The sequence below is a fragment of the Falco biarmicus genome, chromosome 9 (assembly GCF_023638135.1).
Source record: "Falco biarmicus isolate bFalBia1 chromosome 9, bFalBia1.pri, whole genome shotgun sequence".
Taxonomy (NCBI): Eukaryota; Metazoa; Chordata; class Aves; order Falconiformes; family Falconidae; genus Falco; species Falco biarmicus.
Window position 1 is genome coordinate 8,316,361 of NC_079296.1, and position 14,882 is coordinate 8,331,242.

The following is a 14,882-nucleotide window of genomic DNA, read 5'->3' on the forward strand; positions in this document are numbered from 1 at the left end:
AGGGCACATAAAGGCATACATCACTCACCTTTTATTAAAGCCTGGCAGGGGAGAGCTTTTCAATAGACCCTTATCATATAACCACTAGGGCTTAATTATAAATACCATTATCCTGGCCTGCAGGGAAGGTCACCCACACACCCAAGGGAGTTAGTCTCTTTATGCTTTAACTGACAAAAATTGATTTACAAGGAACTTTCTCTTGCGCCACGGTCAGCGGAAAGCAGGCAGCCGTTCAGGCCATCTGCTGACTGGGGACACTGCTGCACTACAGGTTCCCAAGTCCCGCACAGAAAGAGAAAAGTTTCCCATCCCTTCCTCCCACGCTCCCGCAAGTTCTTCCATTTCATTGCAAACTTGGCTTTGGGTGAAGGCTGTCAAAACCACCACCATGCACGACGAAAGCGGTCCCCAGCCCCCACGGGGTCCCTGGGCACGCTGTGGGGCATCGGACGAGCCTGCCCGATGCCGCCTGCCCCCCCCCCCCCAAGCCCCCAGCCCCCCCCCCCCCCCCCCAGCCTGGGCTCCAACTCACTGTTATACTGGACTCCCTTGGCAAACCTCCTCTGCAGAGCCTGGTTCATGGACTGCAGCCCCGCAGGGATATTCCTGTCTCTGACCGGAGTCTGGTCCGAGCCCACCAGTTTCTTCAGGGCTGAGAACATCTTTCCGGGCCCACACCTGCGCCACCGCCGCCGGGAAAAGGGCTGCTGCTCCGGGGCTCAGGGGCAGGCCGGCCCCGGGGGGGGCATACGGGGGGCTGCGGCTCGGGGAGCGGGTAAATGAGGGCTGGAGCAGAGCCGGCACGGCCAGGCGGGGCCCCCCGGGCTCGGCAGGGCGAAGGCGTGCGGGCCCGGCCCGGCCCGGCGCGGCGGGGAGGGGGCTCAGCCGGGGCCCCGCCGTGTGCCGGGGAGGGGGCGCTAGCCGGGCATGGCCCGGGGCTGGGGCCGGCGCGGGAGGAAGGGGTCGGTGGGGCCGGTGCGGCGGCTCAGAGCCGCCGGGCACCGCCGCTCGGGGCCGGGCGCGGGGAGCGGAGGTAGCACGGGGCTCCCGCCGCCGCCGCCATCTTGCCTCTTCCGCCTCCCCGCCGGGGACGGGGCGCGCGCGGCGCCGCTACGGCGGCCGGCAGGGGCCTGCGGAGCCCGGCTGGCTTGCGGAGCCCTGGCACGCCGTGAGCGCGACCCCCGGCACCCCCGTGACACCCCTCCGCAAGGCCAGCTGTAACATCACCCTGCCCAGGCACCCCTAAGCCCTTCGTGTGACCCCCTCCTGGCACCGCCGCAGCCCCCCGGCTCCCCCGCAGTCCCCTCCTGCGAGCGCCGCAGCCCCCCGATCCGTGCCCCCCATAAACCCTGCGAGCCCCTCCTGGGACCTCCGTAGCTGCCCTGTGACACCCGTAACAGCTATAATCCGCCCCTGAGGCCACCCCAGCATCCCTGGGACACGACTCACACCCCACACACACACCCCAGAAAAACAAACAAACTTCTGTTCCCCCTCCTGGGACCCCTACAGCCCCCTGCGATCCCCGTAACCCCCTCCTGGGACCTCCATACCTGCCCCGTGACACCCATAACAGCTATAATCCGCTCCTGAGGCCACCCCAGCATCACACCCCCCACAAAGAAAAACCCCGAACAACCAAACAAACTTCTAGTTCCCTCCTGGGACCCCCTACAGCCCCCTGTGCTCCCCATAACCCCCTCCTGGGACAACACTGTTTTCCTCTGTGACTCTCCCAACCCTGTAATTCTCCCCTGTGACCCCTCAAGGCCCCCTCTGGCACCCCCCAATCCCTGCTGTAAACCCCTCATGACCACCACCCCTCCCCGTGATCCCTGTCCCAGCCCATGACAAGGTGTCCCTGCTCCCACCATGACAGCCATGGGAGGAGCAGGCACCCATTTTCCCCCCCTGCCAGCTCCTGGCTGGCTGCCCATCATCATCCCATGGGAAATGGGGAGCTGAATCCCACCCAGTGGGATGCCCGGAGCCCATCAGTGCCCCGGTTGGCACCCCAGTGCTATGCGGGCAGGGGGCAGCTGAGGAAGGGGCTCAGAGGCTCAGTGGGAAGCACCCAGCAGCCCCACAAAGCAGGGGACACCCCACCCGGGAGGCCAGAGAGGACCCCATAGCATCCCCTGCCCCTCCTGGACCCCCCTTCCTTGGCTCCCCATCAGTTCAAAGACAGACACTAGGCTCACTGGGCGCATGAGGAACATTTACTGCTGGAGGCATCTCCTGTGGGATGGACAGATACTGGAGGCATCTGTCCCGTGGGACCCCGGTGCCAGGTGATGGCAGTTTGTCCTCCACCCAGGTCAGTTTGACAGGTGCAGGAACTCCTCGTCCTCTGCAAGTGGAGAGGTGCAGGGTGACGGACAGACCCACAGACCCCTGCCTTGCCCCTCGGCCAGACGGCGATGGTTGCTGCTTCCCACTTTGTCCCTGCTGTCAGTGAGCAGGGGTAAGCTGTCTAGACCCTCCATGCACACTCATGCTGTCCCGGGATGTCACTTTGTGTCCCACCACTCACCACGATGGCATTAATGTGCTTTATATTGGTGACAGGGATAATAAAAGATGGGCTCTGCCCTAAGATGTGTTACACTGGACCCATCTCCTATTGGTGGGTTCCCAGTAAGACCCCAGCTCCCGCCCTGCTGGGAACAGGCTCACCCGGGCTGGCTGTGGCTGAAGACCCCTGAGCTCCCCCCTCTCTGTGGGAAGATTTCCCCTGCCACGCTCCTGAAAACCTGCTTGTCCGTTCACCCGAGGGCTGAGCGGTGCCCATTGTGTCTCCCAAGGAGGTTCAGTACGGAACCCCCTGCACTGACTAGAGCTGGAGGGTCTGACAGGTGTTGCACGGAGGGTACCAGCCCAGTGGGGACCCCACTTTGGTCCTTATTTGGTGTCAGGGTCCCTTCACATCCCCAAATCTTTCAGCCACTCTTCCCTCACTGGCATCCCCTGCCTGGGGGCTGTGGCCTCCACTGCTCCCCCCTGCACCCCAGCCTGCTCAAGGCCATTCCCCCTTTTATCGAGACTGTTATGAAGTTCAGCCGTGGCTTCAGTACGTCTACAGCCCCGCTGTGTGATCCTGCCTGCAGATTAATGACCATATTCCTCAGTCCATTGGAGTCCCAGACCCAGGCACAGCACAAAACCCTTCCAGACCCATCCTGGACCCATCCAGACTCAGGACAGCCCATCCCAAGACCCACCCTAGATCCAGGACAGCCCTGTCCCCACCGTGGGCAGCCCCAGCCCATCCAGCCCCAGCCCTCAGCAGGACAGGAGGTGGTACAGGCTGCTGCCCTGGCTCCCCTGGCACACCGTGGTGCAGGGTGGTCAGGGTGGGGGTACCTGCCAGCGGAGGAGCCCCACAGTACTCCTTGCACTCCTTCTCCGAGTAGAACTGGTTCCCGTTGCCCTTGCAGCCTCCGTAGCTGAACGTGATGCACTTGCCCTGAGCCGCATCAAAAGCCCAGCGCGTCACCAGCTTCTGGCAGGGACCGGGGACAATGGGCAGCCTGCAGGCAGCTGCGGGGACAGGGGGCTGCTCTGAGGGCAGGGGGTCAGGGCCCCCCACACTTCCCACATGGATGCCAGACATGTGGGGTTCGAGGCCACTCTCAGATCCCGCCCCCCCCCCCCCCCCCCCCCATGGCTCAGCAAAGGCGTCTCCCACACCCTCGCCCTGCCGGGATGTCTCTCGGTCACCCGCTCACCCTCCGTCCGGCACGCCTGCAGGCACTCCTTCTCCGAGTAGAAATTGTTGCCGTTGCCCAGACAGCCTCCATAGAGGAAGGTTTCACAGGCCATGGAGGAAGAGTTGTAGAAGAAGCGGGAGATCATCCCGCTGCAGGGCCCGGGGTCCTGGCTCAGCCGGCAGGAGTCTGCAGATGAGCACAGCATGGGCTGTCACAGGCAAATGGGATGCGGGGCAGGGGGACGCTTGATGCAGCCCCCCTCCCTTAGGGGACATACCTTCCTTATTGCCGATGTAAGGGGGCAGGGGTCCCGCAGCCGAGCCCTCCTCGGGGGGCAGAACCGCTCTCCGTGCCCTCTGCACGGGGAAGGAAGCACAGAGCTGGCATTAACCCCTGCCTGTGGGACCTGCTGCCCCCCACTTGCCCCTGGACCCCCTCCGCCCCCGGGATGTCAGGGTGTGCCCCCATCATGCCCTGTGCTGGGAATGTGTCTCTGCTCTTGAATCCCCTAGGTTGTTTCTCCTATGAAAGTCCCACTCCCTCTTGAAAATCTTTCTAAACTCAACCCTGTGCTGAGTGATGGTAGCTGAAGCCCCAGTGGGGTGCTAAGCTGCTTCTCCATCCCTGGAGAGGGCATCTACAGCCTGGCTGGGACACTCACAAGCAGGCAAGGAGACACCAGGCTCCACATGCAGCGACTTCTAACCCATGAAAAAAAAAAAGACAGAATAGGAAAGGCCATTGCCTTCCACTTGCAAATGAGCCCTAGTGCCCACCTGGCCCCCAGAACCCTCGCCTGGAAGCCTGCACCTGCCTGTGCCCTCATCTTTGCAGGCAAAGCCCTTCAGCAGAGGTGAAAGAGCACCTCCCAGGGTGGTTGCTGCAGCCACTGTCCAAAAACATGCCCTGCCCGTGAAGCCTGGCCCCAGACACCAGGTCTCCGGTGGGTTTGGCTTGGAGGGGATGTGCCCAGCCTTGATCCATTTCAGGAGGTCCCAGCTGGACAGCTTACCTGGGGGGCAGTTGCAGTCTCCTGAGGAACACATTCACCTGGCCCAGAGGACAGGAGAGAAGATCAGCAGCGTGAGAGGGGAGGCGTCCTGACAAACTCATCTCACCGTGGTCCTGTACCATGCACACACAGGACCCCAGGGAAGGGGATGCCCTCCCATTTTCACCCCAACATTCTTCCCCTTTTGCTGCTTTCCACCTCCCACTCACAGAAGCATCCCCCTACAACTCCCAAACCCACCTGCAGCATGCTAGCACCTTCTGAACCCCAGGCTGAGCAAGGAGCTCCTCGGGTCCTGGGAGCACCGAACAACAGGGAGCAGTCGTGAGTGTCCCTGGGTGTCCTGCACCCTTTTCCCAGCACAGTCTTGTGACTGCATTGACCTGACAGCCCAGCAAGGACCCACTGACTGGAAACCGGTGGAAGCCTGACTGATACATGGCCTTCTCTCCTTCCTATCCCATCCTACCAAAGCCCTCATCTTCCATCCCTTCATCCTGACTGTCCCCCCATCTCCTCAGCAGCAGGAGACACAAATGCCTCATGGTGAGTTACCTCTGTTGGCCAGGATGAATATGGAGTCCGCAGGGATGCCCATCTCCAGAGCCAGCTGCTGGAAAGCCTCAATGATATCGTCCCGCAGCTCTGGACTTCTCCCTTGCAAGGGAACAGGCTGTGAGCGGGACTGCAGTGGAAGGGGGCCTTCACACAGCCCCCCCCAACCACCCCCCAACTGCAGAGCTCAGGCAGCTGCAGGCAGTACCAGCTTCTTGGTCCTTCCCAGCCTCTCCTCTGTTATTCTCAACCAGCCTTGACCAAGGGCTTGGACAAAGTGGTTTTAATGTTTCTCAATCATGAAAGAGCATCTCCTGCCACTTCAGGGCCTGGGTCTCTTCCAAGCAGATATTGCCACCTTCATCCCAAACAACAGGCTGGTTTAGCCATTCATTGCGTGATGTGGCCCTAAGCTGAGCCATTAGACTCAGCCTCTCCAGTGCTGAAGATGAGCTGGTCCAGGGAAGCAGTTCCAAAGCTACAATCAGGTCCCTCAAGGCCAAGGGACCTGAGAGATCCTTGGGTGGTGTTTCCGACCTGCATTAGCCCACCCTAGAGCCTGCTTGCCCCCACATGCCATAGCCAGACATACCATACAGCTTCAGGGTGGTGCTCGGGCCAAAGCTACTTTTCTTCTTCATCAGAATGACAGCATATTCTTCGTAGTTGGTGCGGAGCACGTAAGACTGGATAGACACATCCCATTCTGGGTGAGACAGAGACACAGGAGACATCATTCCTGCCCCTCAGGGAGAAATGGGGCAGTGTAAGACAGCCCCAGAGCTGGGGGCTGAAATCAGGCAGCTAATTCAAGAAAACAGCTGATTTTTGGGAAGCAGATTCTGATACAACCCTGACTCCCTTTAGGCTCACCAGCCTTTTCTTAGTCAAGAGGATTGGAAATCAAAGGGTTTGGACAACTGAGATACACGAACGCTCCTGAAATGTGGCTGGTGGGACCCTGCCCCAACTTGGGACCTTGGGGACAGGAGGGATCTGTTGGAACACCTCATAGTCCTGTGCCTATGCAGAGACAGGGCTGAAACAGCCCCTTTCTCCCAAATTCATTCCATACTTTGGCTGGAAATAGCCCAAACTGTGGAGTGGCTTCTGAGTCCTGCTCTCCTGAACCCCTCCACCAGCCACCAGCTGTGCCTGGTGCTGGTTCCCATCACCCCACCATGGCTGCACCTCTCGGGGCCAAGCAGGTCGGCAGCGAGCCCAACTTACTGGGGTTATAGTAGGTGTATTTGCCAGGGGTGTTTGTTTTCTGGTACTCTCCTGAGATGTGCGTGCAGTCACCTTGCCTGGAGGGAGGAGGAAAACAATCAGCTGCTCCAAGTGATCGTTCTTCCTGGTTATTGCATGAAAATCATGTCTGGGGCACCAAGGCCATGGCACAGGACCTCCAAAATCCCCCTGCCCAAGGTATTGGGTATTTGAGCCCAATCCAGCTCTTCCTCATGGCTTTGAGGCCAACGAGAGCAAACAACACCCATGTCTTGTCCCAAGCCTTGGGAGACAGAGCACCCCTGGGGGAGGTGGCTTTGGGGGAGGGTCAAGCACCCACAGCAGTGCCCCGTACCGCAGCCTGGTGCTGGCAGTGCTGATCTGGTTGTCACTGGAGCCGGGGCCCAACACCAGCATGCCCATGCTGAACTTCTCCTTGTAGTTCTTCATCCATTGGCAGGTCGTGCCGATGGCGATATCATACCACTTGCCATACATCTGCAGGGAGAAGAAAGTGATGTCTTCACCACAAGCCCTCTCCACCAACATGGGACATCTCCTGATTTTCTGTAGAGCTGAAAAAATCATGGCCCAGAGAGAAACGAGGTGGTGATGGTGCAGGGTGCTGAGGCCAGAGCTGCCGCAGGATTTGGGAAGCAGATCAGCATTGAACAGGATTTTCCTGGGTTCCCTGACCACCAGGCAGGGCTGGAGGCATCAGGCTGGCACCTCCCTGTGTGTCCTGGTTGGAGCCCAGAGGCAGGCACACGTGCAGGGCTGTGCAGAGCCTGGCAGGGAGATCTCCCAGGCAACCTGCATCCTGCACAAATCCTGTGCACTGGGGCTGCCTGCAGGCCCTGCCTGCACCTCTTAGTTTGGGCAGAGACATCTCACAGGGTCCTTCTACCATGGCCACTCAGGCTCCAGCTGCCCTGCCTGGGTGTTTGCCGGGGTGAGACCACCCTGAAGGCTGGTGCTGGCACCCCCTGACCAGCGCCTGTCCCACACAGCCTGACGTGGGCATAGGTAATATCGCCCTTCTTTCTGGAGGAAAATGAAATAAACCTTTCCCCCATCCCTTCTGCCCTCAGAATTAAGGCACCACAAGCCACCATTACCCGCTCAGCCTCAAAATTCTCCTGCACTTGGATATCTTCATCCTGGTCCCCGACGGGGGTCCCGTTGGCCACGGCAAAGAGGAGGAGGGAAAGGAGACCCCAAAACATGGTGGCTGGTGGTTTCAGAGTGCCGCTGAGCCCCAGCACAACAGTGGGATCCCGGACTCTGCGCTGTCCCCACTGCGCAGCAGTGTGACCTTCAGACTGCGGCCAGCGGGGCCGGCCGGGCTGGGGGGGGGCTGCCGGGGGTGGAGCAGCTGGTGGCACCGCATGCCCTGGCCATGTGGCCCCCGGGATCGCCGCTGGCCTCGGTGGTGGTGGGGATTTGTGGAGAGCTGGTGTGGGGTGCAGGAGGGGAGGGGAGCATCCTGCCGCCATGATCGCTCCTACACCACCAGACAGGGGGCCAGGACCTGCCAGTCTCCTTTATTCTACCTTAGGATTCATGTTCCTGCCCTGGCATCCTGCAAAACGCCCTGATGCTGCCTCCAGCCCCAGCAGAGCAGCCTGATCCTGGAGGGAGGAAAGGACCGAGGGGTCCCCAGCTCTCACCCCAGACTGCCTAACCCTGACCAGTGTCCACAGGGAGCGGAGCCCAAGCTGCCTGCTCCCCTTCGGGACCCTCTTTCCCAGGGGTCCCAAGTTGGTGGCCACCACCTGGGAGCCAGCTGGGTGTACCCCACCCCGCAGCCAAGGGTGCTTATTCCAGGCAGGAACAGGTACGGGAGGCGTGGGGCACTCCATCCCTCTCCACCACTGTTTGCCTTCACAGGATGATTAACTGAAACCAAACAGTCGGAGGGAAACGGCAAACAGAGCAAAGGGCAGGACCCGCGCCCCCCCCCCCCCCCCCCCCAGCTTGGCCCCTGGCCCGGTATTGACCGAAACGGGCCGGGGAGGGGGCGCTTGCCGCAGCCGGTTGGACTTTCACCCTCCTGGGCACGGTGGGCCCGTGGCACGGGCCTGGGGGCACGCGGCCCACCGTGGTGGGCTGCTGGGGGGGCAGCAGCCTGGGCATGGGCAGCCTGAGCCTCGCACCACACTGGGGTCTTCGTGCCATGCCTGGGCTGCCCTCGGGAGCGAGGGCAAACCTGCACGTGGGGCTGAGGCCCCTTTGATAAGGCCACCAGGTCAACCCGCCCTGTGCTTGTCTTCCTTTGCAGGAGCCCACCCAGGTCCAGCCGCAGCCCTGGGCTCCCGGCCCCGGACGGGGGCTGGCCTGGGGGACCCTCCCCGCGCAGGTGCCCCCGCTGCCCCCAGCCCCTCCAGCGCTAGGTGGCAGCCGGCGGTAAGGAATGACAGTCCGGCCCGGCCCCCGTCGCTCTGCAGCGCCCGGCGGGCGGGGGGACCCCGCGGTGCCCCGGTGCCCTCCGCGGCGGCCGGTCCGTCGGGCAGCGGGGAGCGGCCCTGGGAGCTCCGCAAAGCGGGGATCGCTGTTGCCTGCTCGCAGCGGGGCCGGAGCCCTGCGCTGTGCTGGGCAGCTGGCGGGCAATGGGCAATGGTGCCCATCCGGGGAAGAGGAAAGAGGGAACAGGTCTCTCCATAGGGCTTATGCACAGAAATGCCCCGTGGGGGCAAAGGTGCCCAAACAGCAACAGACCCAGGTGCGAACAACACTAGGTGTGCTCCTCAATACCCTCTGTGGGCGCCAGTCTGCTTTACTGGGAGCACGTGCCCCATGCTGCGACCTGCCAGGGTTGCGCATCCTCCTCCCTTCCCTGGCATCAGTTCTGCGGCTGCTGTGGGCTCCTCTGCTGCTGCTAAGGGGGAGCAGAGGGAGCTGTTCCCTTCCAAAGGGCAACAGCTGGGAAAGCTGCAGGTCTGGGGAACATCCAGCCCGGTCCTCTCTTTTGTACACATGAACACAGTGTGTGGCTGTGACCATGGGCCCACGGGCACTGTCCTTGCTGGGGAAGCTGAGGAGCAGTTGTACTGGCTGCAAACCCCAGCCTGTGCACATCGCCTGTGCTGAGAGAAGCCAGGGAAGTGGTGCAGCACCCCCATTTCCTTGTTCACTTTTGAAAACACACTCACCGTCCCCATCCCCAAGGCTGTGGCTGCACTCATGCCGGCATCACTGAACGGCTGCTTTCGCAGGGACTGGGATGGAGAAACCCTCCACGCTGCACAGGGCTGTGATGGACCCTCTGCCAAGCACGGCTCTCTAGGGAGGGGGGCTGCTGGGACCTCAGGGTCCAGGGCCCTGGGCTCTGGGGTCCCATGCATAGCAGCCCCAGGGAGCAGCATCCAGGACAGGCGACTCTGGGTGCTCAAGGAGGGATGTCCCTGTGGATTGCTCTGTCAAGGGGATGGGGCAGCAGCAGTCCTGTGGGAGTTGTCGGGTGCAAGCAGCTGCCAACTTGCAGGAAGTTTAGAAAACACTTTGATTTCAAACCGGTTTGGACAGAAACCAACTGTAGGGAGAAACCACCAGAAAATTCCTGCAGACCAAATTCCCCTGGCCCCATTGGTGCTGAGAAGCTCCAGCCCTCAGCAGCCCCTGTGGGGCTGGGCAGAGCTGCGGCGGCACAGCGTGGCTGGCATGGGGCAGGAGGCATGGCAGAACCTGGGGGAATACCGGGCACTGCCAGCAGTACCCCGGGGCCCCATGCCCTGACATGGTGGCACATCAGGCAGACCTCTGCAGAAGTGAGGACCACCAGGACTCGGTATCCAACAGCAGAAAAAGGAGATGCTATTCATTTCCATAGCCCTTACTCTCCTCCTTGTCCACTCCCCACCAGCTGTATTATGGGTCAGAGGAGATGTTCCTGCCTAGTTCTTTCAGTATCCCTTTATGAACCTGTTGTCCACAAGCTTGTCAAGTCCCTTTCCGAACCTGCCAGTATTGTCTGGCTCTGTTTCCCCCATGGCAGCAAGCTCTAGACGTTCAAATCCTGCTAAGTCAAGGAATTTTATGTTTACTCTGTTTTAAACCCATCACCTGCTAGTTCCAATCCTTGCTCCAAGGATTGCTGGAGTACTGCAGTTTCATGCTCATCTTGTTCACCACCTTCATGATTTTGCAAGCCTCAGTCATGTCCTCCTTTGGTGTCCCCCTTTCCAAACAGGGGAGTTTCAGCCTCTCCAGTCCTCTCTCATACAAGAGGCGCTTCACCTCCTCAGTTGTTACAGAGCAGATCCAGAGAAAGTAAATTCCCGAGCTGTGAAAAAACAGAGCTCCAACACACAGTACCCAAGGTAAAGGCTCACCAAGGTTTTCTGCAGAACACTTTCCAACTGGTTCCCAGTGCCCTTCTCAATCACACAACATTTTGATGACTTTTTTTGGCTGCTGCTGCCCTTTAACAGCTCTCTGAAATCACTGGGTCAGTGATGGCTCCCAGCTCTCCTCCTGAGTTTAACCACCCTCCCCAAGCTCCATGCTGATGCCTCACCCTGATTGCTCCTCCCTTGAAGCATCACCTTAAGTTCACCTGCTACTTCTTTGCTCTTCGGTTTTGTGAGGTCCTTCTGAAACTCCTTGCCATCAACACAGCCTTTAGCCATTGGGCAGAGCTGAGTGTCACCTGTGAACCTGAAGACTTCAGACTGGTCTGGCTCCTCTGTGCAACCTGCTGCAGCATGTGTGCCAGGCCTGGGGATCTGCTCACCACTGTTGGCCACTTCATGTTTCCCCATGGCTTACTGGTCTCATTGTGTGCAATCTGAATTTTACATTTTTACTATCAGACCCTGGGATTTTCACCTGCAAAGATTCCTTCACACACTTTTGCCTACACTGTTTCACTCGATACATCACCCCGCCTAACCATACCCCTCCTCTGTCACTCCTATAAAGCTGGGGCATCACTGCATCTTGGTGCCTACCATCCTTCCCCCAGGTCTCTTTGTGCTGGTGCACAATGCCATCCCATGCTGCCAAGCTTTCCACTTCCCCTTGTGATCTCAGCACTGGTGTGAAAGCATTTCCAGTTCTGCCCTTGCTCCTGGGTCAGCTGTCTGGCAGCATCAGGGCTCAGCATCCTTAGCTTCTGCTTCGTGTCCTTCTCCAAACACTCTGAACATCCAGGGCATTTGTCTCTCAAATGTCTTTTTGTCCCCTAGCTGTGGTTACACTCCTGTCTGAGTCTGCCCAGGCTGTGGCCCAGGGAAGGCCTCTATTTGCATTTGATCAGGGCTGGTCAAGTTATGGTTTTAAAATAGCTGCAGTTATGGCTTTAAAATAACAGCTGCTGGGAAAGGTGCTCAGGCTGCAGGCACATGAGCTGGGTTTCGGGGGGAGTGTGTCCCCCACAGCCCCTCTGCCCAGGAACAGCATGGGATGTTTGTGCTCTGCAGCAGGTTTCCTTTCTGTGCTCCACAAACCTGCCTTTCCTCCTCCTTCACCTCCTCCTCCTCCTCCCTGCCCACTGGCTGCTCCTTAGTCTGGGGACTCTGCTCCAGCCTGAAGGTTTTGAGATCCCTCAACCCAGACGTGACAGAGTGAAGTCTCCAGGCCTTGTATTGAGGGTGAACACCCCACAGCACTTGTGGGATGAGTCAGGAGACCAGCTGGAGGCTTGGGCCATGCTCAGCAGGCATGTTCCCTGCTTCAGAGGCTAGCTGGTACACCAGGTGCTGCCTGCCTGTCCTTGCACTGGGCTTGCCAGCCCCATGCCAACCAAGGGGGTAGGCAGCGATGGTGGTACAGGGTGGGGTAAGAACTTGCAAGGTGGCACAGGTATCATGGAAACCTCAAAGGATGCTGCCCTGTGTCCCGTGGGTCACAGAGTGCCGTGGACTGAGAATGAGCTGCAGGAGAGCAGGCAGGACCACCGGCATGGCCAGCCCATCTCTGATGCTCTTCAGAAAGAAAAGCTGAGTGTTCAGCAAAGCAGGGCAAAGTCTGGGCTGGGGAGGGAAGTGAAACCCAAATCTGGGGACTGCAACAGGCACAAATCACCCCAGGCTCATAGAAGACCTGGGCGATGATAAGCAGAGATGTCCCTGATGGAGACAGGCTGGCTCTGTCTGTGGCCCAGGCACACGTGTCCTACTCTCAGTGTCCCCTGGCACCCACCACCCATCAGAGCTGGATGGCACCTGTGGACCTGCTGGTGCAGACCTGCTGATCAGTGGCACGTAACCCATGGTGACCTGCATCTCAAGGTAGGTGCTCAGCCACATCGGGGTATGTAAGACAGCAAGAGGGGTGGATGGCGGAGCCAGAGGGCTGCTGGGACAGCTGGTTCCCCAGAGCCCCGAGGCTGCACACGTGCCCTCTGGGACATCGAGACATCCCTGGGGTTGGCTGCATGAGTGCGGAGAGACAGGACCTCCACCTCGGGTGCAGCCGTCCACCTGACTGGGGTGACACTTGGAGCAGAATCTTAAGGTGGAGGTGGCATGGCTGTGCGTCCATCTAGGAGGTGTGTCAGCACGCTCGGGATGGCAATTTACCACTGGGTGTCCTTTTGTGGGTGCATGTGCCTCAAGCTTCCCAGTTGCTGCGTCTCCAGCCAGAAACATCAGCCCAGGCATCTCCATGCCCAGAGATGTGGGGACACCTGCCCATCCACCCACATGTGTCTGTCTGCACAGGTCCCTCCTCTGCCTGGCCGCTGGCCCTGGGGCTGCCCCCTCCACCCCAAAACCCCAGGGGACCCTTCCCATGCGTGCCCAGGGGGCATAGCCACGGTGTCCCCATCGGGGTGCAACTGTCCCTGCGCTGCCAGCCGTACAGATGGTTCCTCCACCACGCTGGGTCGCAGCCTCCACCCTCACGTGCGGCTGCTTTTTGTGTCCCTTCTCGATGCGGGTCGGCCTCACCCCATCCCTCCCGCCCCTCAGCCGCCTGCGCCCCCCGGCGCAGCCCCCACCGGAGCCAGCCACACACACAAGTGAACTTTTCTGCGTTTTCCAGCAATTAAAAAGAATAAAGCAACAGTTGTCTCCAGGCAGGGCATGGATCCTGGTGACCCTGATTTTCTGTGTGGCTGGGCAGGGTGAATGGGGCTATTGAGACCCCGATGACTGGCATCTCCACTCCAGGATTGTCTCCCCTTCCAAGTCCCCCTCCCTGCGCTCTCCTCCTCCCTACCCTCCTCCTCGCTTTTAATTTCCTTCCTGCAGAGAGCTGCTCATCCCCTTCCCATTGGCCAAAGGCCTGAAAGGGAACGAAGGAGACAAGGGAAGGATTAAAGACGCTCTGCTTAGGAGCAGGCAGCCTGAATACAAGATGCACCGGCTGGGAAAGAATGGGGGCTTAGTGGGGCACCAGATCAGACCCGCCTCCGCCGCATTCAGCCTGACCTGCATTCCTGCATTGCTAAGCAGAGACCTTTCTCCCCGGCCAGCCCATCAGAGGGATGCCCCGGACCCCTGTCCCACCTGCCGCTGCAGGTAGACCTGCCTGGGATGGTCCCACCATGCTGCAGCCCCTCTGCGCAGCCATATGGGGGACAGCAGCACTGCGGTGTGTGCAGGTCCCTTGGGTCAGCCAGCCCAACCCAGCACACAGTGTCCCTAGCCAGCCCCACGAGGATGAGGAGGCAGCTGGGACATCCCTTCAACTAGCTGAGGAGTGATGGGCAATTTGGGTCCCCGGGACACTCACTGCCCTGGCCTCAGCAGAGCTTGCAGGGCTGGAGCTTAAGGCAAGCACCGCTGCTCAGCACTCGGAGGAAGGCTGGAGCCTGCAGCAGGGTTAGGCTTGTGCTTGCACACCTGGAGAAGGGCTGAGGCACTTCCAGCTACAGCCTTAGTGTTGGAGATGGTGGTGCCCCACTGCTGGTCAATCACATCCTCTTGTCTAAGACCCCAAAACCCCCATGGTGTTCACTGCACCTTCTCAGCACCTCCTGTAGCCGTGCAGTTTGGGGTGCAGATGGGGCATGGTGGCTTGCATTCATCCCTCCCACCCATCCCATTCATGCTATACCACCCGTGTGTGCATGATGAAGGACTTGTCATGCTCTGGTCTTTTGGCTATTCCAAGGGCAGGTCTGGGCAGGTGGATTTTGCTGCTGGGGCTGGTCCTTGGGAGGGGCTGGAGCTGAGCGAAATAGTGGGACATGGGCTTAGGGTCACCCTGGCAATGAGGGGCCCCCAAGGGCAATGGTGGGCAATGGCCCCCTGTCACTGACAAAACCCATGGGAAGACACATGGAGAGTCACCCTGGAGCAGGACTGTAGTGTTGGCAGCATCTGGGTCTTTCCATGCCTCTTGCACCCTCCAATGCCAGCTTGACCCTCCATGTCTTGTCTCAAGTGAGGAGCAGGTAGGTGTGAGTCACCCACTCAGGGTACTGC

The 14,882-nt window shown here is 59.9% G+C and overlaps 2 protein-coding genes across 4 annotated transcripts in view; both read right to left on the reverse strand.

The window, feature by feature from the left end:
* RABL6 (RAB, member RAS oncogene family like 6) overlaps positions 1-1,098 on the reverse strand; it is a 58,695-nt gene extending 57,597 nt beyond the window's left edge. For 2 of the 3 annotated variants that reach the window (XM_056351707.1, XM_056351706.1), the window contains exon 1: positions 536-1,098. In XM_056351707.1, coding sequence (XP_056207682.1) covers positions 536-665 — 130 coding nt within the window. In that variant the 5' untranslated portion in view covers positions 666-1,098. The remainder of the gene's footprint in view (positions 1-535) is intronic. The other variant, XM_056351708.1, reaches the window with a different exon arrangement.
* Positions 1,099-2,200: 1,102 nt separating this feature from the next.
* Positions 2,201-7,826, reverse strand: AMBP (alpha-1-microglobulin/bikunin precursor). The gene is made up of 10 exons (XM_056352871.1): positions 7,629-7,826; positions 6,866-7,008; positions 6,511-6,587; positions 5,873-5,986; positions 5,281-5,382; positions 4,726-4,763; positions 3,991-4,069; positions 3,732-3,899; positions 3,367-3,543; positions 2,201-2,353 (listed from the first exon to the last, which is right to left on the reverse strand). The coding sequence occupies exons 1-10, from the start codon at positions 7,734-7,736 to the stop codon at positions 2,322-2,324; spliced, it is 1,038 nt and encodes a 345-aa protein (XP_056208846.1). The 5' UTR covers positions 7,737-7,826; the 3' UTR covers positions 2,201-2,321.
* Positions 7,827-14,882: the final 7,056 nt, after the last annotated feature.